The following is a 25,881-nucleotide window of genomic DNA, read 5'->3' as shown; positions in this document are numbered from 1 at the left end:
ATGTGGAGCTGCAGGGGACAGGGTTCTGCTGGAGATCATAGTCTTAGGGAGTGATTTATGGTATATCACTGAGCAGGCCCTTTTTGTTTATTTATCCACATGGGGTCTTAGCACCTATGGTTTCAAGCCAACTATGTGAATAGATTATTTTTCTTCCTTGTGTACTTTGCACTTTTTCACAGGAGGAGCTAAGTGGCCCCTAGAGGATCATTTTCCAAGCACCATTAGCTGGGCTGACTCTGCCCATCATGCCCATTGTTAGGCTGCCATTTGCCCACTGCCAGTTCCCAAATCTCAGCATCCATGTGACTCAAAGTCATCGAGGGGTTCCAAGGACCCCTGAAGACAAGAGGAACCCACAGAACTAGGGCTCGGGGCTCCTTTAAGAACAGATGGCAGACAACAGGCCCAGAAAAGGGGAACCCCAGAGGAGAGATCCTACCAGGGTGGGGAAGAAATGAAACTCACTGCCAAACAGAACATATTCAACCCCTGAACTTAGTGCTTAGGTGTGCACCTGGTCAGAGGTGGGATGGGAAGAATAGAAGCAGAATTTGCATAAATTTAAATTGGTCACCTCTTCCGTTGGAATGGTTTTCCCATTTTCCCCACAGAACAGGTATCGATGTGAAGTGAAAAAAGATACCTTGTCACCCAATCTTAACCTGCAAGGGGGCTGACTACCTTGGTCCCCTTCTCTGGAGGAGGGCACCTCTCTGATTACCAAGTAACCAAGAGAAGGCATTGCTCTTTGCTTCCAGTCCCAGACAGAGGAGTAAGGATGGTATAAAAGCTCAATTGGATGTCTGTTCCCAAATGCTAGGCGTTTAGGGCAGTCAGAGGGAAGATGTTCTAGGAACTGGGGTGGGGGATGGATGGGGGGTTGGGGGGTGGAGGGAGAGGGATAGCTGGGCTTCCTTGGCAAGGCTGAAAGTGACAGTAAGCACCTGTCACTCTTGCTCCTGCACACTCTAGCCAAGGGTCTCATGGAAGTCAACAACAGTTGGAATAGAGGCAGTAGAGCATGGTGGTCAAGAACATGGGCTTTGGAATCAGATGGATCAAGCTCTACCAATTTTTAGCTCAGTGACCTTGGGAAGCTTACTTAAGCTCTCTAAGCCCCAGGTTCCTTACCTGTGAAAGTAGGGTGTTATGGATTGAATTGTGTCCCCAAAAATATATGTTGTAAATCCTAACCCTTGCGCCTGTGGATGTAATCCAATTTAAGAGTAGAGTTTTCTTTGTTATGTTAATGAGGACATTATCAGTGTTGGGTGTATCTTACTTAAGCCAATCACTTTCGATATATAAAAAGATCAGATTAGGCACAGAAGCAAGGAAACACAGATGGGGGAAAACAGATGCTATGTCGTATGAAGACTGCCAAGGAACCAAATAACAAATGCTGAAAAGAGACAAGGATCTTCCCCTACGGCTGACAGAGAGAAAAGGCCTTCCCCTAGAGCCAGTACCCTGAATCCAGACTTCTAGCCTCCTAAACTGTGAGAAAATACATTTATGTTCATTAAAGCCACCCACTTGTGGTATTTCTGTTATAGCAGCACTAAGAGATTAAGGCATAGGATTAACAATAGCGCACACCTCATAGGGTCATTGTGCGAATTAAACGCAATAGTATATGTAAAGCATTTAATCCAGTGTTTGGCCCATAGTAAGGTTTGGTCAATGGTAGCTGCTATTATTATTAGCTAGTCTAAGGTCAAGTGTCTTCCAAAAACATGGAGTACATATGGCCTCTCTGACCTATCCCTGTGAATGACTATCTCCCCAGCTGGACTGCAGTGGCAGACCTAGGACAGGGTAATAGAAGCAGTCTGCCCTCGATATAGGAGACAAGGGGGTATACTGAGGTAAAGTAAAAGATAACATCATAACTAAAAGTCAGCCAGCTTTTTATGACCACCATGCCAGTAACTGAAAAGAATGTTGGTGATGAAATATTCCTCCCCATTGGGGCCGACCACACCCACTGCCCCCCTCCTTTTGGCACAACACTGCTAGTCAACTACTTCCTTAGATTTTCCGGGTGCATCTTCCCTTGGCCCCCGTACCACCAAGTACAGGTCTTGGCACATAATAGTTGTTGATGAGCCTGTGACCCTGGACTAGGCCCTTAACTACTCAGTCCTCCTGTTTTGTCATTTAAAATGGAAGGTGATGATCTCCCATTCCTCCCCTGTAACAGGCCACCATCTTACAGGTAGACCAACTCAGGTCCACTCCTTGGCTCAGACGCCCGATCCAAACTCAGCCAATAGAACTCGGGCACCCGGGAAGGGGCAAAGCCAAGGGCAAGGCTGCTCGTGCTTCCAGATGCTCCCTCCAGATGTCCCACAGTGCTGCTATGTGGCCTTCGAGTCACACCCAGCCTGCCATGTCTCAGAGGCCTCATCTTCACAGCAAAACTGCCAACGCTTATCCCACACCCCTCACACTGGCTGACAGCAGCGACTTCCAGGAGTGTTTGCAAGAAGCCTGTAAACAGGACATGTTGCTGGAATGAAGGGTCATGGTGAGGAGGAGTACGGGAAAATGACAAACCAACCAGCCTTCCTAAATAGCTTCCCTCTGCAGAACCTAAAATGATCATTCACAGTTCATCATGGTCTGCAGTGGTGACCACGTCCTGTCCCACACAGACAAAGGGACCGAGTTCCAACAGGGGGGAGGAGAACAAGATATAAATTCTACAGAGGATATTTCTTCTATGATGGATTGTCTCAATATAGCATGTGGGCGGTTTTTAAAAAATTTTTCCCCAAAGCATCACTGACTCACATCCACTCAGATTTTAGAAAACATCCCATCTCAATTGACTCATGCTATTAAGTGAACGGATATAACCCTCTCACCGAAAAGAATATGAAATGTTCCACAGTATTTTTACAACGACAAATATTGAGAAGTGATAAGCTATCTCTTTTCTCCTTTTTCTCAGTAACTTTGTTGACTTTGGCCTGACAGGCTTTGGACTTTGAGGAGCAAGGGCTAGTAAATAAAAATTCAGGAAAGAAGAGCGATAGGCACAGGCAAAAGAAGAACGTGGAAGAAATGTTTTAAAATTTGTCAAAACAAAATATCAGGCAGGACTTCACTCTTGATCCCCCCAAAGCCTAATACTGCATGTTTGAGTCTGTTTATAAGCTGTACACCCTGCCTACTTCCAAAGTCACTTTACAAATAAACTGAGTGAGGACCCTCAGCGCAAACAGAGGCCATAGCTAACTTCCAGCAAATAGGGATGAGCCAATTACAATACCTCAGCAGGACTTTTTGATTTCCCTTTTTTTAGCGGCATGTGCCTGAAGGAAAATATTGGGACACTTGGTTTTGCTATCAAACAACAAAAAGCATACAAACTTATCTAGGAAAACAAAACCTTTGCTGGTCTAGCAAGTCCCAGAGGCCGGATCATACAGCCACACCCCCCACACCACCACCACCCTTCCGTCTTCCAAGCAGACTACGTGGGATGAAGGAGCAGATCAACCAGGAAGGCTAATTTTAAAGCAAGGTAAAAATGGACTGTTGGGCTAGGCTCTCTGGTGCCTCCAAGCGTGTTTACCGCTCCTTTCAGCACAGGGAAAACTTGACAAAGAGGAAGGCCTTTGTCGCTATGAAGAAAGCCATTGGGCTGACCACCCATCCCCGTCCCCAGCTCTCTCTGCTCACTGGCCATAACTGACCACGGCACCTGCATAAGACAGACAGGCAGACACCCAGAAGGCCAGTTATAGAAATAAACATCAAGCATTTGTTTTAAATAGATATTTTAAATGCACAGAAGCCAGACCCGTCCTCCGCTGCTAACGTTAGTGGATTACTCATTCTTCCTTCCAATCACGTCATGTGTAAGGTTCCAGGTGGCTGTGGGGTATTTGCTTACAATGGCTACCGCTGGTTTCCCTGAGAGCTGTTTATTTTTCCAGGCCTCAGGTCATTACATCACCCCGTGGTTTCTAGGCAGGCCAAGAGTGCTGGTTTGGGGGGCGGGGGACCCAGCCAAGAGGTGCTGTTGCCTCAGCGACCCCAAATCCCAATTGCAGCAGCTGTCCCCGACAGAAACTTACCAGATGAGGCAGGAGCAATCCCAAATGCAGCCAAATGGTCCTAAGCAGGCCTGGAAGAGCAACACTCTGACACTGGCAGGTAAGGGCAGGTAAGGATGCTGTGAACAGTTACCTCTGACATGTACAGTGACCTGGGCAAACAAGCACTGTCATGTACAAGGACACGGGGGTCATTTTCATGGTAAAACTTAATAAGGAACGCATTTCCACTTGTGTCCAGGCTGGTGGCTCTGTCTACAGTGGATCAGAGTTACTCAGGGATTCCTCCATTCATTGGTGCCAGTCAAAGAGGCAAAGGAGCAAAGGCAAGATCCTTCTAGATTGAACCCATGGGGCCTGGTTCTAGAGCCTTCTTGAAGTCCCTGATCAGATCACAAAAGAAGTTAACTAGGAAAGATGGAGATAAAGGAAAGAAGGAAGGGAAGTCAAACTACTCCATGAAAGGCTACAAGAGTTAACTCAGCCACCCTGGGGCGGAGGGAAACGGGGCTTTGGGCCTTGGGAGTATTAGAAAAGAGTTAGGCTCCCTAGACCATCTTTCCTGAGACATGGGGTTTTCCCACAAAAGAAACACAGAATGTTGTCATACAGGAAACAAACAAAAAAAAGACTTGTAGAAATCACAGGTGTAGAAAAAGTCTATATATAGTAAATTTGAAAGTCCTAAGGGAATAGGGAGCCCTGGTGGCACAATGGTTAAGAGCTCAGCTACTAACCTAAAGGTCGGCAGTTCAAATCCACCAGTTGCTCCTTGGAAACCCTGTGGAGCAGTTCTACTCTGTCCTATAGGGTCACTATGAGTTGGAATTGACTCGATGGCAAAGGTTTGGTTTTTTTGTTTTTGTTTTTAAGGGAATAGGACCAATTAGATGAAGTCGAATTCTTGTCTTTATTTAATCTCTTTACCCTCTACTTTCTTCTTCTAGAAAACATAGATGATTAAAAAAATTTTTTAACTCTAGGAATGTGAAAAAATGTCTTGGTAGTCCCTGATACAAAATGCTCAGCAAGAGTTCCTATTTCCTTATAAAAGCAGATAGAGTCTCTGGCCAACACCCATCTATGAGAAGATGTCTCCTCTCAAGCTCTAGGGTGTTAGCTAGCCAGGTACACTATCTGCCAGAATGCAAAAAGAATCCCTCCATCTAACCAGGTGCGATGGAGGACAGAATCAAAGAGAAGAAGACCAAGCAAGCAAGCCTGTCGATGCTAAACCTGCCATGCACTCAAAGGCAACACTGACTACGGTGAACGCATGACAAAGCCTTAAAAACAAGGACCAGACCCTCCAGGAGGAGAGAAGGAGACAGGATAAGTCTGCAGGCGTATGTGTCATGTTATTGCAAAACTTCAGCTGCCCAGTGGAACTCTTCCAACATCAACAGTCCCCAGGCCAGAAAACAAACCTGGCGTCACAGGGTCTGAGTGTGAAAGAAGGATGTTTGGGGTGTAAAAGAAACTGGGATGGCCTTTTAGCCTCTTTCAGAGACAGCTGAGAAGAAGAGCTCTCACCCAGAAGGGCTTCTCAGAGTCCACTTCAACCTTCCCAGAGATGTGGTCTGAACCTCACCTGAGCCCAGAATCTCTAGTCAAACTCTAATGGGAAATTATCCCAGGTGCTTGAAACAGAGGGGCCTGCCTATACCAGAGCCAGCTGCACAGACCTCAGTTATCATTAAAGTCTATCTGACTTCTCATTAAAGCAAAGGAGGTGACATGTGATAAGTGCCTAGGACAATACATAAAGATAGTCCATCAAGAGTAGCCATTGTTTTTCAATCATTTAAGGTGCACCTACTATCACCTGACATTTTATATACATTGTCAAATCCTCACAAAAATCATGCAAGACACCAATAATAATAAGAGAAGCTAAATAACTTTCTCAAGGTCACCCAGCCTCTCAGTGGGAAGCTAACAGTGGAAGCTAGGTCTATAGGTTTGTCTGATACCAAAACCCATGCTTTCGCTATTACATGATTTATCTCTTCTGTATCCAAAAGATTCTTTATCCTTCTGCCTATGAAAGTCAAACCTCAAGACGCTTTCTTGGCAACCCATTTATAAAGCAAGCACTAGAACAGCACATTAAAGGCTGGCAAAGCACTGTGTTCATGTGAAATGATGAAGAGCTACATGAGCTCCCTAAAGAGTTCCTGTACTGATGCAGACTTACCTGGGCACGTCAGGAAACATCTCAGCAGGCACAGGCCCTGCTTCTGCTTAGACTATGAGCTGTTATTGTTGGCTGCTATGGAGTTGGCCCCAACTCATGGCAACCCCATGCACAATGGAATGAAACACTGTCCAGTCCTGTACTATCCCCACAATCAGTTGCAGATGGCACCATTGTAGTGGGGCAGGGCGGGGGATGTCTTGCTCAGGTTTTTTCACCCTCTCATAGACTAGGTTTTTTCTTGGTCAGATATTTTAGGCTTTGCAGGCTAGATGGTCTCTGTCATAACTATTCAACTCTACTACTGTAGTGTGAAAGCATCCATAGGTAAATGAATGGGATGGCTGTGCTCCAATAAAGCTTTATTTACAAAAGCAGGTAGCTGGCCAGATTTGACTGGTAAGTCATAATTTGTCAACCCCTGTTATACGTTTTTGTGGCACTGTGTCCTCAACACATAACCACCAAGAAGATTAGCAGGCACTCAGCCAGAATTATTGGTAGATCCTGATAGAGAAAGTCCTAGTTCATTAGGAAATTCCGAAGTTGCCAATTCCTGGCCATTATCCCTGGTCTCAATTTCTCTAAGGGATCCTTTAGCTCTCCTCTAACTACCCTGTCCTATACACTAACTTTACAGACATTACTGGGGCCAACCATGGCAGAATAAAGGTATCTGGGTCACTCCAACTAAAGGAAGGTGGTTGTACCTGCTGGAAACCATTTCTCAACATGACCGTACACCCATCCTATTGGAAACCATGTAAGGAAAGTGGGAAGGGAAAGCAGAAGCACTAGAGTGGAAGCAAAGATCATCACCTGACTTGACATCAGCTCTCTACTATACTCAGAGAATACAACCCAAGAAAACAGGCATTCTACAGTCAAGGATAACTCGTTTTTTCCAGCCCCACCACTTACTAGCTGTGCAACCCAGGACATGTTATGTCCTCTCTGTAAGCCTTGCTTTCTTCATCTGTAAGATGGGGCACTAATAATAATACCTATCTCATAGGGTTCCAGTAAAGTTGAAATGAGATAACATATGTAAAGTGCTACAGGACCTGACACAGACTAGCTATTATGACAGTGATAATTCTTATTTTACTTCTGATGATGATGATGATGATGATGATGATGATGATGATGATGATGACTTCTCTATCCTTCCCCAAAGCACTCAACCACATTGAGCTATAATGTCCCTGCAATAAAAGGCTAGCAATAAAGCCCTCATTCTCACAGAGTTTATAATCTAGATGGAGAAATCAGGCACTGGTAGGTGAAAAAGAAATTCAAGAAAGCAAACGCTAAATGCCAACTTAGGCAAAAGGTACTGTAGAATTTCAGAGGACGATTACCCTCACATCTACTACTTGGCCACCTTTCACTAGGGCCTTGCAGACCTGCCAGGAACTCAAGGAATGGGGAGACCATCTCCAGATGTCACTTCCGGTGCCAGTGTTACAGGTACCAAAACTAGTTAGCATGTTTGCCTACCAGTGAGGAGAGAGTGGGAGAGGTCCTAAGAGGAAATTTGCCCAATTGATGCTTTTGCTTATGGTGACAATCATAAATTCTTTCCTAATTGTAGAATTCTCACTATAGGCAGTATAATTAATATTCCTATTGCTTCTACCAATAATAAATCCATGTACTTACAATTTATCATGCATTTACTACTTATCACTTAGCCAGGCATCGATTAAATGCCATGCAGACATTAACGCAGGTAACCTTTAAATCACAGTCCTTTGAGGGAGAGTTCATGATCCCATTTTACAGATGAGAACTGAAGCTCAGAGGGATTATTCAACTTGATTAGGATCACTTACTAAGTGTGGGAGCCGGGATATGAACCCAGATTTCTCTGATTCTGATGTTTGTGCTTTAATCACTGCACTGTGCCATCAAGGCTCCAGCACAAGGGAGTTCATATGGTCTTTTTCCCATCTCATCATGCCATACCTCCAGCTTTTATCAAACAGGGAACCAAAACACATGGAGAGGTACTGACCAGCCCAAGCCACAGAGAAACTCAGCAGATGCTAGATGGAGTTACCTCTTGGTCTAAATCACTCTGTGTACTCTAGCCCCTATACTGCCACCTTTAGGACAGTGTTAGCATACAGGTAAATGTAAAGGGGACTGAGTACAGCACATTCATTAATGACCATGTACCTTTTGTTATAGCCCTTGTTACCTATAAGGGAAAGATATGGCTAAATTCAACAACAAGGCATAAATTATACAGAGTAACACTTCCCACAATAAAGTCTTGGGCTGAAAGACGGATGATCCTTCCTGATAGAGACACAGATTGAGTTCGTTAATACATTTTCCTGTTGATGGACATTAACTTTGGTCTTAACTGATGATAAATGAACCCTACAAATAAATCCTACAAATCTGATCACCCTTCAAAAATGATCACATTTCTATCAGGGATTCAGCCAGTGCCAAAACCTGACTACTCACAACCAAAACCAGTTGCCATTGAGTCAATTCTGACTCATGGCAACCCGCTGAGTGTCCGAATAGAACTGTGTGTGCTCCATAGGGTTTTCAGTGGTTGATTTTTCAAAAGTAGATTGGCAGGCCTTTCTTCCAAGTGCCTCTGGAAGGAGTTGAACCACCAACGTTTCAGTTAGCAGTCCCCCAAAAAATTAGAGCAGGAAAAAAACATGACTAAGCAGTTATTTAGAGCCTTTAAAGCACATAGAACAAAGTCTCTTCAGGTTTGAAGTCTAATTTCTCTATGCCATTCATTCTTCTTTTAAATTCTTCTACATGGCATATAGAAAGTAAATTAAAATATTAAAACATACAGTCAAAAATATTTGTTAGCTAAAAGGATCAACTACTCATGAAATATGATCCCTGAGATAACAACCGAAGAAAATTAAAGTTGGAAAGGATTAACTTATACTACTTCTTCTTTTTGCAGCTGTAGAAATTGAGAACCAGACACGTCACGTGACTTGCCCAAGCCCACACAGCGGGTAGTCCTGGAGCAACCTTAGAACAGCCATGGATGGATCAGGTACGTATATAATCCAAGGAAGATTATTTACCTGAATTTCTTACGTTGGTGTTGTTCAGTTTGGAGTCCTTGATTACCAAGTGTTTAATCCAGAGAGTTGGAGCTGTGATTTCTGAAGAGAAAAAGAGAAAGAAAAAAAAGTCTGTGCAAAGAGAGGATGTGACTTGGATTATAACCCCCAGGTTTTTTTTTTTTAATAGCTTTTCTTAAAGCCTAGGGCATCTAAATCCTGAGGTTTCGGCTTCCTCCCTCATTCCACACCCACGTTGTCCCAATATCCTCTCCCTTCCTTACAAAGGAAGCTCCTTTCCCCATCAGCTCATAGGCGCCAACCTGGGCCTCCTAGGCCAGGAGACCGAGTGGTCAGAGTCCGGAGGCACTGAGCCACTCCATCCAGGAATAAAAATATTATCCCAGGAGGTGAGGAACATGGGCCAAGCCAAGTCCCTCTCAGCTGCTTCCCTGGAAGAAGATTTAAAGGGGATAAATCAACAAACGAGCGCCAAACAAACCACAGTGACCATTTTAAAGGAAACGGCTGAGCCACAGCAGATTTCAACTTGCTGAGACTGTGCTCCACAACAGAAAGAAAGTAATCGGTCTAATCTGTTGTTCAATTCCCTTTCTAATGGTTCCTTATCGAACAAAGGCTGAATTCTTCTATCCAGGGAGCCTCCAGGTCTCTCCAGGGCATGGGTCACCCAGTGAACAGGTAGTGTGGGAATCCTGGATTACCCTGAACACACTGTAGAGTGACAAGGTCTTCGATAGGGGTGCTGGGAAGGTCCCCACCTGACTCCCCCCATGAGTCCCAGGACCCCAGACTTGCCAACAATCCAGGATCTTTGGGAATCATGGAAACATCCGAACTCCTAGGCATGAACACACACATATTCCACCAAACAAGCAACATTTAAATCCTTTTCCCAGAGCTCAGCCCAGGCTAGGGACATCCCTAGCCACAGTGCCAACCAGTGGCATGATCCCTTTTAATTCCTCTGTCTCACTGTCCATCTCGTGAGCTAGGCCTGTATATACTCAGCTGACAGCTGCTGAACTTTTCCTGCATATTGCACTGAGAACCAAATCTCATTCTCAGACTTTCTAGAAACTATGCTAGTCTAAGCTTCCTTCTCCTCTTCACAGGAGCCTGGAGTACTCAGCAAAGTACACTGGGGAATGTAGGGCCTGAGCAGCTCAAACCCAGAATTGAGACCAGCTTCCGCACACCATGCTCCTCCTGTCTACTCCCCATACCTCCCCGGACATGGACATACAGACTCTATCTTGCCACCAGACCACTTGACTTCTCTTGACCTGGAATTTCACCTCTCCCAAACGTCTTGACTCAACTCTCCAGGTCCCTATAACCTAGCCAAACCAGCCCCACTAGCGAATCTCTTTCCTGCTACTTTTCTAACTGTACCGCGTACTCATCTCCTTCCTTCCTTCAGTCGTGCTGGTCCTCTGCCTGGAACACCCTGATTCTTCCCCTGCACTTTCAAGATCCAGTGGCAGTGCCATCTCTTCACACAATCTTCTCCCAGACCACCCTGACATTTTTCTTCCAAAAATGTCCATTACGCTAAAAATTGAGACCACATAATTTAACCCATAAAGCTCTCCAATAGTTGCATCTGTCTTGAGAGCAAAGGCTTACATTTCTTCTATTTCTCTGTCATCCCCCAGCACAATCCTAAGCACAGAGCAGACACTTATAAGTGCTGGCTTATTGACTGCAGGGACACTGCTGGCCTGACTTCCTCTCTGAGCCATGATTCCTTGGTCTTGTCAACTCAAACGGTCTGTCCAGGCTATGTTATTGTTGGATGTCAGGAGACAGGCAGGAAGCCTGGGAAGAACAGAAGACCTTTCCAGAAGTGGAGAGTGTACCAGTTCCTTGGAGGATTTGTTTTTTATTAAAAAAAATAAGGTTAAAATAACCCAGCTTAAACTGGGAAAAAAATGAAATTAAAAAAGAAAAAAATAAGAAAGCTTAAAAAAAATCCAAATGGAAGACCTTTTCCAAATCTGAACATGGGTCGGAGAATAAGAGTCAGGAGTAACACAAGAGCTTACCATCTCCATCGAACACCGGCTGAGTTTCCATCGTGGGCGTCGGCTTAGACCCATCATCTGAATTGAGGGTTAGAAAGAATCGAAAAGAGACTACCATTATTGAGGTAAATACTATCTACTCTCCAGCACTGTTGAATGGTTGGGATTTGCACATGGCCCGGCCAAGTTCCAATGAAGAGAGCAAAGGGAAAAAAAAAAAAAGAAGAAGAAGAAGAAGAAGGAGAGGAGACCCTCAGAGAGACAGCAACAGGGAGACACATCCAGCCGTGTGCCTGCCATTCCCGGGCAGGGACTCTTTCTTATGATTCTGAGTATGACAGATGGCTCTGCCATCCCTTGTTCCTCCCCACAGCAAAGCTAGGCAGGTATATTCCTGAGCAGCCCTGCATTTGGCCAGGCATGATAGGGCTAGGGCAGCACACCTTGTGGCATCTAATTCTGGTATTCCCAGATCCCTCCTGCCTTCCTGTGAAAGGTACCAGCTCAAAACCTTTCCCAGAGGTCCTGAGTTAAGAACCTTAAGAGAACAAGAGACCTTGGCACTATTCCCTTGCAAACTCCTAGTGATTTCTCCGTCCTCACTGAAAGGAGATGAGAAGGCAGCAGGAAGGAACATTTCCTCTCCAGCTTCGGTGCAGTGAATTACTTAATATGGCCTTCTAGCCATAGTCTGTGACTCAGACACAATGATTGGGTGGGATAATGCAAATAAGGTGCTTGTGGCCCACCAAGGGGATTGGACAACTTCCCACTAATGAAAATAAGGTGTATGGAACCCTAACGAGGGGATTGGTCAGTTTTGCCAACCTGCTAGGCTTAAAAGGAGACACACACAGAGAGAAGGAGGAGCTGTAACATAGAAGACAGCGAGAGAGAGACGGCAGCACAGCAGTAGCAAAAGCAATAGTGGCGTGAGACAGCAAGAACCAGGAGACTAGTGCCAGAGGGCTGTAGTGGGTCCCATGGAGCTAAGAGATGTAACACTTGCCTGAGAAGGCCCCGAGCAGGGCCTGGTGACAGAGGGCGAGAAGGTGTCCTGATCGAGAACTATATCCTGAGTTGTTCCTGTTACTCCTGAGCAGTTCCTGTTACTCCTGAGCAGTTCCTGATCCCAAGTTGTACCCTGTTACTTCCCTAATAAATCAGTTAACTGTAAGTGTGGTTCGTGAGTTTGGTGGGACATTGCAGCAATTATGGAACTTAAAGACTGGAGGGGGACTACTGAGGGGAGGAGGAGTAGTTAACGTTAGAGATGATGGAATGGTACAGCAGTTTGGAAAAGTTGGACATTTGGGATATCTTTAACATCTGCCCCATAGGAACCAGCTCTGTGCTGATCCTTATAAAAGAAATTATTCATTTACCAGCACACTGAATCAAGAGAATTAGGGAATCCTCAGAATATTTTCAACTATGAAACAGCATGCACCCCAACTCCCAGTAAGAGGTGGGGGTAAACAAAATTGGACAGGACATGGGAAACTGCAGAAATCACCCTGGATTTTAGCTTGGAAATCTCTAACATAGGTGATGGGAGCAGAGAGTTCCCAGTAACACAGGCCTAACGCTTATCATCCCAATGGTGTTGGCAGCTCTCTCTGCAGAACGAGGACCTGCGAGGGTCAGGAGTTAGTGCCAGGACTCTGAGTTATTGTCATCAAGGCTCCCAAAACCTTAGCTTCGATCAGTGTCCCTCAGCTTTTTTCCAGTTATCCCCCTAAAAGGCCTTTTTGAAAGGCTAATGAAATTTTAATACCACAGACAGACTGTATATGTTTATGTACTACTGTATGTATATCTGTGCTCTGTGTGTAAAAAGACCCATTTTTGCCCCCTTGGTGAAAACTATGAGCATGTATCTTTATCCCCACTGAGAATGAATAGTTAGAAATTTCTCCCCATTTTCTCCCTCAGGTCAGGTAAGGGAAGGAAGCATAGTGGTTCAGACATTTTGATGATTACACCATCCCTCACTTCCCCAGATTCCCAGAGGTCTTTTAGAACTGAACACTACTTTCTCCAAGCATTCATAGTTGATGGAGAACACAAGTTCTCAGATAGTCTCTTTGACGTCTGTGGATCATCACCAATAATAACCCTCCATCATTTGGAGCTCCCAGTATCTTTGGCCAACTTCATATGGAGGAGGGAGAAAGAATACAGATTCCTGATTCCTTTCTTGCACCAACATCCTACCCTTGGGATCTTAAGATTTGAGAGCTATGGAGACCCTAAACCCTTGCTGGAGGCTGAGGCCAGCAACCTGACAGCTGTGTGACACCTGAGCCTGTTATTATCCTCATTGCGACACCAAGCCCAAACTCCCACAAGGGCCACAGCAATCCTGAGCCGTCTGACAACAGACGGACACTGAATGCTGAGGAATGACATGCAGCAGGAAGAGAGGAGCAGCTATGCTGGAATCTGATTTGCCTCAAACTGGAGCCCAAAACAGGCATCGCTGGATGCCAAACTATGTAAGTTTGATCTGGAAGTCATTGAGGGAGTATAAACAGAGAACAGAGCCATACAATGTCATTTTTTTAAATAGCATCACTTCCCCTGACTCTATTAACGCCTCTTTCCATTGAAATCAGTGAGCCACTGAATGAAGTCTTTTGGCAGCTGCAAGGCACATTTGGTTGCTCCTGCCAGATGCAGAGTTCACAATCGAAATAGCCCAGCACTGTGTGCTCAGTCCCTCCACCCAGGGTGGCTTCATTTTAGAAGTCTTATGTGCTAACAAAGGGAAAGTGAGAAATCAAGCATTCCCAGAGGAACAGAGGTGAGAACCCAAGTACAAAATGGCCTAAGCAGTATTTTAATATTCATTGTATACATTAAAGTCTTCTCCTTTTACAAGAGCTGTATCTCTCTCTCTGGAGCAGCATAACTGAAAACATTGTTTCTTTCTCCCATCATCCAGATGAGAGTCCAAACTGCTCGTCTGGTCCAGCGATCAGAAAAGAAGGTCTGGGCTCAAGGTGAGCAGGAGGGTGTGGAAGTTTTGCATGTCTGCAGATCGTGGACCTCCACGGATTGCTCAGATGCTGGCCCTGAGCCCACAGAGCATGAAGCCAAATGCAGGTAGTGAGTCTCCCTGCAGGGTAGGGTCACTGAGGGTGAGGAGATAACAGCTGCACCACCATAAGGGAGGCCCTAGCTGGGAATCTTTATGAAGTGAGAAAAGACAAGGTGCCCTGCTGCCAGGAGAGCCACCTGCAAAACCTAGCATGCCCAAAGGCTGGGAAGCCAAGCCAAAGCCAGCAGGACCCTCTGACCGTCATCTCCGGGCACCTGGGCACCTGGCTTCTGACCCAGCAAATAAGCACACCCTTCTACCAAGCGGAGGTCCAAGGCCTGGGTCCAAGGTCCACATCAGTTCTGCTTCTGTGCCAGCCTTGGAGCAACACCAGTCCCCATGCTGGGCCCTGGAAGGAGTAAAGCATCTACAAAGGCCCCTGGCCACCCAGTTTCAAGTGGGGTTACAGTCAAAATGCAGGCTACCTATCCAACAAGTGGGGTGACCTGAACGCTTCTCTTTACTTCTCTGGGCAGCAATATCCTCTTCTAAAATGAGGGATACCTGCCTGGGGATACAACCTCAGGACACCGCATAGATGGAAAAAACTTTCAAGGTCTATGAAAGGAGTTATAATATTCAAATGTTAAATCATCTCATCCAACTGCTTCCTTTTAAAATTGGATTTGCAAAATTAAAATTCTATCTTTTTTTTTAAAATAAGGTCAACCTTACAACTCAGTAAGTAGACAAACAACCCACTTTAAAAATGGGCACAGTATTTTAAAAGACATTTTACCAAAGAAGATATATGAATGGCAAATAAATGCACGACAAAAAGCTCAAGAGGTCATTGGGAAAATGCAAATTAAAACCACAATGGGAGACCACTACGTACCCAAAAGAACGGCTAAAATCAAAAAGATAGACAAAACCAAGTGTTGGCAAAGACACGGAGAAACAGAAACCTTCATGAATTGCTGATGGGAACGTAAGATTATGCAGCCACTTCGGAAAATAGTTTGGCAGTTTCCTAAAAAAAGTTAAACATAAACTTAGCATCCAACCCAGAAATTCTACTCCTAGGAATCTACTCAAGAGAAATAAAAACATATCCACACAAAGACATATATATGAATATCAACAGCAGCATTACTCATAACAGCCCCAAACTGGAAACAATCCAAATGTCTGTCAACTGATGAATGGATAAACAAATTGTGGTACATCCATATAATGGAATACAATTCAGCAATTTAAAGGAATGAATTATTAATACATGTGTCAAGACATATGAACCTCAGAAAACATTATGTAAAGTGAAAGAAGCCAGATGCTAAAGCCAGATGGCTAGAAAAGCTGAATCTACAGAGATAGTAAGAAGATTTGTGGTTGTCTGGGGCTGGGGGTGGAGGCAGGGCTTAACTGTAACTGGGCACAAGGTATCTTTTTGGGGTGATGGAAATGTGCTAAAATTGGATTCTGGTAATAGTTACACAATTCTATAAGTTTATTACATTCATTGAATTGTACACTTAAACAGCGGATGAATTTTATGGTATGTAAATTATACCCCAAGAAGGCTGTTAAAACAAAACGAGAAAAGTGCCAAAGTCATCAGGGACAAATCATCCGGCGGCAGCAGCTAGATTATTCAAGCCATCCTTAATTGAGGGTGGGGGTGGGGCACTTCCATATGTTTTAAAGAAAAATATATCTGAATTTCAACACAACCAACAGTTGCTTGGAGTCGATTCCAACTCATTGTGACCCCATGTGTGTCAGAGTAGAACTGTACTCCATAGAGTTTTCAGTAGCTGGTTTTTCAGAAGATTGCCAGGCCTTTCTTCCAAGGTGCCTCTGGGTGGACTTGAACCTCCAACCTTTCAGTTAGCAGGCAAGCATGTTACCCGTTTGCTCCACCCAGGGCCTCCATCTTCATCTCAATTTACTTATAAGCACGTGATGATTTTATCCTTCACGCTTATTCTTAGTATTCTTTTGAACCTCAAATAGGAAAAGTTTATTTCTCTTTAATACCATAATACTCCTCCAAATCAAAGGGAAGAGGATGGAACACTGAAAAAAAGGCAATTCAAAGATTATCATTTTTCTAATGGAGAGAATAGATAAATTTGGAAACATTAAAAAATAAATTAAAAAGGTAATAAATCAGGATTTCTCAAGGACAATGTCAAGTACAACCGTAATAACAGTATTGCCACATTTTGCAACACTCAGAACTGTTTCTGGCAGGTGGTTTCCCTCATCTATTTTCACCACTAACCAGGATAGAATAAGTCACCAGGCGGATAAAGGAATTGAGTCTCAGAGCAAGCAACTGTTTTGCTCAAAGTCCCAGAGGCAATGAGCAGCTTTGGAAACTGCCCAGACTCAGAGTCATGGCGTCAGGCCTTCCAAGACTGCCCAGCCCCCAAACCTGCATGGTCTTTGCAGGTGCAGCCCCAGAAAGTCACAGCCCCCGCATAGGCTCTGTGAGCCTCTACAGACAGTGGGTTTGTGTGACAGCACAATTCCTTGCCCTGCAAGAAGGCCTGGCCCACGCACAGACAGCTGGAAGTCACTTCGACCCCCGATGACATCGTTCAAAGCCTCCTCTGTTTGGCTTTTTGATTCCTGATTGACACTTGCTGGCAAGTGGAGATAAATGCCAGGCTGAGGACAATGTTGATCTGCTCAGACTATTCTCAGAGAAAGACTTTTCAGAATAACAAACAAAACAAAACAAAAACCAAAAAACATTGGTGTGCTTAAGGAACTGAATAGAGCCCAAGAGGTCCAGGGAAGCAGGGCTGGGCCTTTCAAGGGACTGGCAAGTCCATTGAGGAGTTAATTGTTTGGGTGTACAATGAGTTTATTCTGGCCACATACAAAGAGCTTTCTCTTCCAGGTCCTTCAAAAGCAAATGTGTCAAAGGGGCCAGAGTAGGAATCTGTATTAATGGCATCTCTTGGGGTCTCCGAGACTGAAGAGCCTTGGAGAATGAAGAAAAAAAGAAACCACCACCCCCATCCTGAGATTCAGAAGGTCTCTCAGCAATCCCAAGTCCCCTATGAGTTCTGGGCTCTTCCCAAGCCATGTTCATCACTGGTCACTGTCGCTTTTGTTTTCATTAAGGCTGCTACTGTCTATCTTTAAAAGACGTGGAGATAAACTTTAGCCTGGTAGAAGTACTAGAAGGTTCTTGTCTTTGAAGGGACCACATTTATGCCAGACCCACCATCCCCCTCAGCATGTGACTCATGGGCCCATTGTGGAAATTGAGATGACTTATTCTGGCCATCATAAGAAGACAACTGTGCTTATTTGCAACAGTCCCTTAAGAGCTTGGCCTGAATCATACCAGGAGGAGGATGGAATGTTGGTCAACCTCAACATTTCCTGGGATGCATGGCCCATGACCCACAAGACCCAGAAATGTAGGGTGAGCTGTCCTGACTCTGACCATTGAGGGTAAAAATCTGGGCACTTGAGGTCTTTTCCAGAGCAAGAGATCAATTTTGTACATTCTGTCTACCCACCTGCACGCTTCCTCCCAAAAAGAGTGAAAGTGAGCTTAAAACTATCTTTTTGCAAGCAGTTCCCACATCCTCAAGGTCTGTGATCCCCTAGTGAAAAATGTAGATTAGTGATGGAAGACAAGGAGGGGGCATCTGTAACAGCGAGGCAGTTCAGGGCTGTGTTCACACAGAAGACTGTGCTAATTTATTTTTAACTTTTTATTTTGAAATGATTATTGACTGATAGGAAGTTGCAAAAAATGATCAAGAGAGGTCCCATGTACCCTTTGCCCAGTTTTCCCCCATGGTAACATCTGACATAATTACAATGCAATATCAAAGTCAGGAAACTGACATTGATGTAATTCACAGACCTTATTCAGAATCCACTAGTTTTACATGAACTCTCGTGTGTGTGTGCGCGCGCGCGCGCATAGTTCATGTGATTTTATACCACAGGTTCATGTAACCACCACCACAATCAAGATACAGAACTTTTCCATCACCACAAATATCTCGCTCATGTCACCCCTTTAGAGTCCTGCCGCCTCCCTCTCCCAGACCCATCCCTCACACCTGGCAACCACTGATTTGTTTTCCATCTCTACAATTTTGTTCTCGAATCATGGAGTCATGCAGTAGGTGACTTTTCCGATATTTTTTTCACTCTGCATTATACCCACTCAAGTTGTTGGGTATCAACAGTTCGTTCCTTTTTACTGTTGAGTAATATTCCATGGTATGAACATACCACAGCTTGTTTAACTATTCACTCATTGAAGGACATTTGCATGGTTTACATTTTTGGCTACTACAAATAAAGCTGCTATGAACATCTGTGGACAGGTTTTTCTGTGGACATAAGTTTTCATCTCTCTGGAATAAATGCTCAGAGTGTGACTGCTGGATCATGTAGTAAGTATATGTTTAGTTTTTAAAGAAAGTTCCAAACTATTTTCCAGAGTGGCTGTACCATTTTACCTTCCCCCAAGGAATGAATGAGAGATCCAGTTTCTCTGCATCCTCACCAGTATTTGGTATTGTCACTATTTTTATTTTAGCTGCTCTAACAGGTGTGTAATGATATCTTACCATGGTCCTAATTTGCATTTCCTGTGGCTAACGATGTTGAGCTTCTTTTCATGTCTTATTTGCCATCTGTGTGTTCTCTTTAGTAAAATGCCTCCTCACGTCTTTTGCCCATTTTCTAATTGAATTGCTTTTTCACTGTTAAGTTTTGAGAGTTCTTTATATATTCTTTATGTATTCTAGTTACAAGTCCTTTGTCAGATATGTAGTTTGCAAATTATTTTCTCCCAGAGTCTTTCACAGAGCAAGTTTTTGATTTTGACAAAGTCTGATTTATCCATTTTTTATTTTACAGATCATGTTTCTGGTGTGCTAAGACACCAAAGCTCTAGATTCACCTTGTACTAGGTTCCAAAGATTCCCTTCTGTGTTTTCTTTTAAAGTTTATAGTTTTACATTAAATTCCAAAGTCCATTTTGATTTAATTTTTTATAAGATGAGAGGTTTAGTAGAGGTTCTCTCCCTCGACTCATAGATGTCCAATTGCTCCAGCACCATTTGTTGAAAAAACTGTCCTTCCTCCATTTAACTGCCTTTGCACCTCTATCAAAAATCAGTTGGCCATACTTGTATGGTCTATTTCTAGGTCCACTAGTCTATTCCATTGATTTATATGTCTATAAATTAATATCATACTGTCTTGATTTCTGTAGCTATATAGTAAAGTCTTAAAAATCAGATAGAGTGATTCCTCTCACTTTCTCTTTCTTTTTTAACTGTTGTGCTTTAAATGAAAGTCTACAATTCAAGTTAGTCTCTCATACAAAAACGTATACATAGACATTGCTTTGTGACCCCAGTTGCTCTCCTTACACTGTGACAGCACACTCTTTTATATTTCTTTTTAAAAGTTGTTTCAGCTATTCTAATTCTGTTGTCTCTCCACATAAATTTTAGAATAAGCAGCCTTGAATCTCACAGCTTTCTTTAGCGGTCAGAGAATCTATGCAACAGATCCTGAGAGTGACAATTCCCCAGCCTCTTTGACAAGGGTTGGAGAGAAAGGGCTCAGAAGTGACCCTGAGGCCCTTCAGTCCACATGCCGATATCGATATCCTGCCTCCATCCAAGTCGCTGTGCCACACCCAGAACTGGACTCACTCAGACAGGGAGCAGTGAGCAAATGAACATATTTTCTTTGGCCTGACCAGCTTGGAGCTCCCTCACCTGGACTTCAGTGGCTTCACAAAAGGTACCAGGCAGAGGGTTCAAGAACTTGCCAGTGGGCCAGGCTTATCCCTCGCAGCCCCTTCCCAAGGGATCTTCCTTACAGGCTCTGGACATGGAAGTTACCAGCCAGGGCTGTTCATAGAGGGGCCACCTTCCTCTCCCCAGCTCCCTGCAAAGGTGACAGCTTCCGAGCATCTGCTTCCAAGACTGCTGCTTCCTTGGGAGGCTTTATGTCCACCTGAAGATAACCTCCATAATGAGAGGCTAAGAACCATTCTAATGTGAGCTTCAGGAGGCCAGGGCTCTTATTGTTTTATTCATTGCTGGATCCTCAATGGCCATAAAAAGTACTCAGTAAGTTTTCAGTGTATATTTGTTGACTAAAAGAACCAAGTATTAAATACCAATGGTTACTAATACTACCAAAATTCACACCAAACTCATTGCCTTCAAGTCAATTCTGACTCATAGGTGACCCTATAGGACAGAGTAGAACTGCCCCATAGGGTTTCCAAGGCTGTAATCTTTACAGAAGCAGACTGCCACATCTTTCTCCTGCAGAGAGGCTGTAAAGGTTGAAACCGCAGACCTTTTGTTTAGCAGCCAAGTGCTTAACCACTGCACCCCCAGGGCTCCTTACTAATACTACCAGGGGCTCAAAAGAAACTATGACTAGGAAGCTTTCCCAGATTCCTAGACCCCATTTCCTTCCCAATCCTTGGAGGTAGGAATGTGACAGGGATTCAAACTCTTAATCTAGTACTCTTCAGGCATAAACTTCTCTTCTGAGACCCTAGAATAGGGGTGGAGATGGAGGACAGGGGTGAGTGTGACGAAGCCAGGCTGGGGCAGTAGGAAACTGGGAGGGAGGGGAGGTTTCGTGCATGCATGAGCACACAAACACACTCATGCATCTCGCTCCCAGAACCGATCTCTGCAAAGTTGGTACGGACACCTGCCGGGCTTGGCCAGGGAGGCCCAAAGCACCAGAAAGTAGGAGCAACATGCACACAGAGCGCAAAAGAGTTGCCTCTCTTGGGCTTGGAGCTGCTCAGACAGAATCAGAGTGAATGCATTTCCGCAAGGGAAAACCAATGTAAGCAGAGGCCAATACCAGAGAGGCTGTCAGTGGCCCGCCTCCATTCAAATCCAGTAGGCTGGTTGGCAATCAGATCATTGCCATCTGATAGCAATGCTCAGAGTTCTACTACTGATCCAGCCTCCTCCTTGGTGCTGGGGGAAAAGAGGCTAAAGGCATGTGAGTAAGGGTGACACTCTACATTTGGATTGTCCCGCGACAGCCATCTCTGCACACCTCAGCCAGGCTCAGGGCAATGAAGCACATTTCCTTCAGATGCCCAGGAGAACTGAGGATGGAGGCACAGTCTCTTTCAGCTAGGATGCCTGCGACACATCACCCCACCCTAAGCACACCCCTTGCCCTAAATAGTGCTGCTTGACCCATCACTCGAGTGACAAGGTCTCCAAGTTGGCATGAACATGTACACCAGGCACCATGAAAGATTCTAAAAACACAGACAAGGAAAGAGACCTTGGGGAAATGAATGTGGCTCACTCTCTACTTGGAGTATATTCTTATGGAGTAGCCAGTTGGGGGAATAAAAATGTCTCCTCAAATTAAAGGTGGGTTGGGTTTTGGAAGGCTTGCTCTTCTCCAAGACCCGGCTTGTCAAATAGAGAGAGGTGCCCATGCAAAAAAAAAAAAATTGAAGCATAATTTGTTACTGTCTTCATTTTTTGCTCACTTTCCTTACCAATTACTCCAGACCAAGGTAAACTGGAGAAAACTCCTGATGGCCCTTCACTTCCACTTGCCATTTATCACAGCATCACCACCGAGCCTCTGAGATCCCCGGCCCTCAGAAAATGAGCTCACGGATAACTGCTGGAAATCACCTCTCAGGTGCACTCCCATAGTCTCTCACTGAATCATTCTTCATCACCCATCAACCCACCGGAGGCTGGCACTGCCCTCCTGCCCCTCATAAGCGATGATGCCCAAGCCCAGCCCACAACTTTGTGGTCAGTTATCCTGGAAGCTCCCCAAATCACCTACATAAATTAGCATCAAGACCCCAAAAAGAGGCCCCTCAGAAAAATCCACAGGCCTTGGCACAGCCGGGAAAAGCTGGTCAGGGTCAATTCATGATCTCTAAATACGTTTAGCTTGGGCCCATCTTCCTCTATTCAGAATCTCCTCTGTAGCATCAATGAAACACATACAAATGCCTGTGCAAGACACATACGTGTGCGCGCACACACACACAAACCCTCACATCTCTCTTCAAGGGCCAGGGCAAAAGGAGAAGAAGGGGAGGGAGCAGCCAGGATGGGAGTGCTCCAGATCAATGGATGTTTGAAACTCAAACACATGGCCCTGGCCCTCCATTGCACGTGTTAATTACCACACATGTGCCCATAAAGGAGTCAGTTAAACACAAGGGGCCCAAAGAACAGAGCAAGGAAAGGCCGTTCCAAAGGATTAAATAAATAGTCTGAAGTTTTGACCCTCCTCCCCCTGTAGCACGTGCATCTGGGTAAGATAACAGGGCCTCCCTCCCTCCTCCCCCCACTTCTTCCCTCAGGCCCTACACCTGTGGACCCAGGAGCCACAGCAGCCCAGGCCTCCTGTCCTGGGCCAAATGGCTATGACCTGCCACTGCCTTGCCTCTCTCCTCTATCCTTCCTCCTGCTATCTCGCCAGGCCTCCTCCCCCAGCCTCCTTTCTCTCTGTCTTCCTCCTCCTTTCCTTTAGAGGACTAATTCCTGGCTGGCAATCAGACTCTCTGTCGCACAATACACCTTTTCATTCCCTCCAGGCAAGGAGAACTGATCCCTCCCAGCCCTGTCAGTAGAACATACTCAAAAAGGCAAGAGGGTATGGAAAGAAAAGGCTGGGTCCAGTTCTCCCCTTCCACCCTCACCCCTCACACACACAGACCTCTGGCCTCCCCTCTCTCTGGCCATACCCCTCACAAGGGGCAGGTCCAGCATCTCTCTGTGGCTCTGTGGCAGGCCGAAGTGCTGAGCTCCTGCTTGCAGGAGATGCCTTCCAGGAGACCCCACATGTGGGCATGAACTCAGACAAGGGCCTTTTGTGTCTTCCCCACCTGCTGCCCTCCAGAACACATTCCATTCTGAAGTGGCAGCTGAAAGAGGAACCTCGGCGGGTAGATACAGGATATTACAAATGCCCTTTTGCACGCTATCCCCATTCAAACCCCAGCTTCCTGGACAGGTGTGGCTTCAGGTGGTCCTTCCTACAGGTGGCCCGAGCCTGCTCTTTGCTGCCATTGCCCAAGGTGACAAAGGGAAGAGGATGTAGTGCCTGCCTCGATCCTCCAGAGTAAAGGAAACAGAGACCAATGGGCAGAAGTCAGTCTCCAGGGGAGAGTGAGCCCTAGCATCCCCACCACCCAAGCCTTGTCCTGACCTTTGCATCAAAGACAAAGCCTCCACAGAACCATCTGGAAAAGAAGAACTCATTCAGGGTAGGCAGCAAAGAGCTGGGAACTGACAACAATTTATTCCCCTGAGATGAGGCTTCAGATTCTAGCTCCTCTTACCCCCTCTACCTGCCGTTCCCTCCATCACCCCTGGAGGAATCAGCCCCCCTCCACCCTCCTTGGACTCTGGAAGTTGACTCTAGAGCTAAATAGAAGCAAAGGGTAGTCATTCCCATTTATTGTAAACTGGCTCCCACAGCCCACCTGCCCTCTTCCAGCTGGATCAATGGGAGCCCAGGACGACCACATGCCTCTCATTGTTCCCCATGGGCAGGCACAAGGCCACTCCATCCTGGAAATTAACTCTTTGTCCAGGGTGAGAACCGAAATCCTATGGATGCCTTTGTGTGTGGTTTTTTCAGCACTGTGTACTCAGTGCCTTTGGTGGGAAAAATCCAGGTGGTAGGTTTGGCATGATTTCTGATTTTTTTTTTTTTTTTTCCCATCACCAGGACCTCATGCCCAGGAACAAAGGGGATGGTCCTGAAGCCTTCAGTTGCAGCAAGCAGAACTGAAGGCAGCTCCCTTTCCAATCCAAATACATTGTAGACAGACACACTCCATTCACAGTGTTGATGACTTCAGGTCTTTGCAGGAGACTTTTATGACCCTCTCCCCAGTTTCTCACCTGGGAGAGAACCACCAACTCTCTTGGCTGTCTCCCATTGTTTTGGGAAGGATCTGGAAAGGCACTTACTCCCTTCTTGTCATCCACTTAACGCACTCCCCCGCCTGCAGAAAGACAGGCAGCCCATCTGGCCCAGTGGTCCATGGTTTATAGTGGGTGGTTGTATCAGCATGTTCCACTTCCATGTCTTCTTGGAGCACTGGCAGTCAGGGGCAGCAGGTCCCTGGGATCTCATCTACTGCGTATTGACTTCGCCTCCTCTTCCCATCCCTATGCAATAAGCACCTGGGGCAGAGGCCAGGTGACGGGGTGTGTAGGACAAGCCTGTGAACCTCGCGCTGACCCTCAGCAGGCTCAACTCCTCACTTGGGCCCTTGTGCACATGTGCCTCCCAAGGCCTAGATTCAAGTGGGAAGCCTTAGACCTAGCCACAGTCTCCTGTCTCCTGTACTGTTTCAGAGTGCTTGCTCAGTGCAATAGAATTGATACTTACTTTGCATTCAGCTACCAGTTCTCTGTATGTATGTTGGCCTGGAGGTAAATAGTGGTGAATCTTAGGCCTCAAACTGTCTTCCACACTGAAAATTATGGTCAGCAGAAGCCAGCAACCTATTCCACATGTTGGTTTCCCTGCTAAACAGAACTTAGTCTGGGTCAGCTACATGATTTGTGGGGCACAGTGAAAAATGAAAATGTGGGGCCCTTGTTCAAAAAGCAGGAAAAAGTACCATTAAAGGTACTAAAATATAAAGCTTTTTCCTTTCCTTCATGGTCTTTATCTCTTAACTTGCCATGATGTTTTTTTAATTGCTCTTTAATATTGCACTATATAAAGAAAAATTAAAATTTGAAGCATGTTACAGAAGTCACGTAGCAGACATCAAAAACACTATATGTGAATGGTGTGACAAGCATTGGCGACACCTGTACTAACATAGGTGCTCCACAGTCCTACCAGACTTAACTTACAAAACGTAAGTTCAAAAACAAAATTATTAAGAAGTACAAGATAGCAACAGCAGAACATTAAACCAAGCACAGGGCCCTTCTGAGTGTGGGGCCCTTTCACAGGTCACCCACCCATGAAGCGGCCTAGCCTTAGTGAAGAGAGTCTGGATGTGCTGAGGCATTTATGAAGGAGAATCAGCGGGGAAATAAAAAGCTCAAATGGGTTTCCAAATCAAGTGAGCCGGGGCAGACTTGGGTATGATTTCCTACTTTCATCATTCTTTTTGGTTTATTGCTGGCAACACTGGTAGTTGATTAACTGAAATTCCCAGGGTATCAAGATTCTCAAGGTTCACACCTTAAAGGTCCCTGCCAGTTGTGACCACTGCATTCGCTCACTGCCCTCAGGAATTCTAGGAGCTTGGTCCCACCACTACAGGAGCCATACTTATCTTCAGGGCTTCTGGGAGGAAACGTACAATAAAAACGGAGAAGCCTTTCTGTGGGGCAATTTTACCTTTCACCCCTGCTCCTTCTGTCTTGTCTAAGAACTCCTGCTTGGACTGGCTCTAGAAGCAAACATTTCG

The 25,881-nt window shown here is 45.2% G+C and overlaps 1 protein-coding gene across 1 annotated transcript in view; it reads right to left on the bottom strand.

Moving 5' to 3' along the window:
- SMOC1 (SPARC related modular calcium binding 1) overlaps positions 1 to 25,881 on the bottom strand; it is a 163,274-nt gene that overhangs the window by 31,212 nt on the left and 106,181 nt on the right. The window contains exons 6-7 of the mRNA XM_012560034.1: positions 11,390 to 11,446; positions 9,342 to 9,422 (exon numbers count right to left, since the gene is read on the bottom strand). Coding sequence (XP_012415488.1) covers positions 9,342 to 9,422; positions 11,390 to 11,446 — 138 coding nt within the window. The remainder of the gene's footprint in view (positions 1 to 9,341; positions 9,423 to 11,389; positions 11,447 to 25,881) is intronic.

This window comes from Trichechus manatus, unplaced genomic scaffold (assembly GCF_000243295.1).
Source record: "Trichechus manatus latirostris isolate Lorelei unplaced genomic scaffold, TriManLat1.0 scaffold00010, whole genome shotgun sequence".
Taxonomy (NCBI): domain Eukaryota; kingdom Metazoa; phylum Chordata; class Mammalia; order Sirenia; family Trichechidae; genus Trichechus; species Trichechus manatus.
Note: the sequence above shows the minus strand (reverse complement) of the source record. Positions and strands in the feature narration are given on the sequence as shown.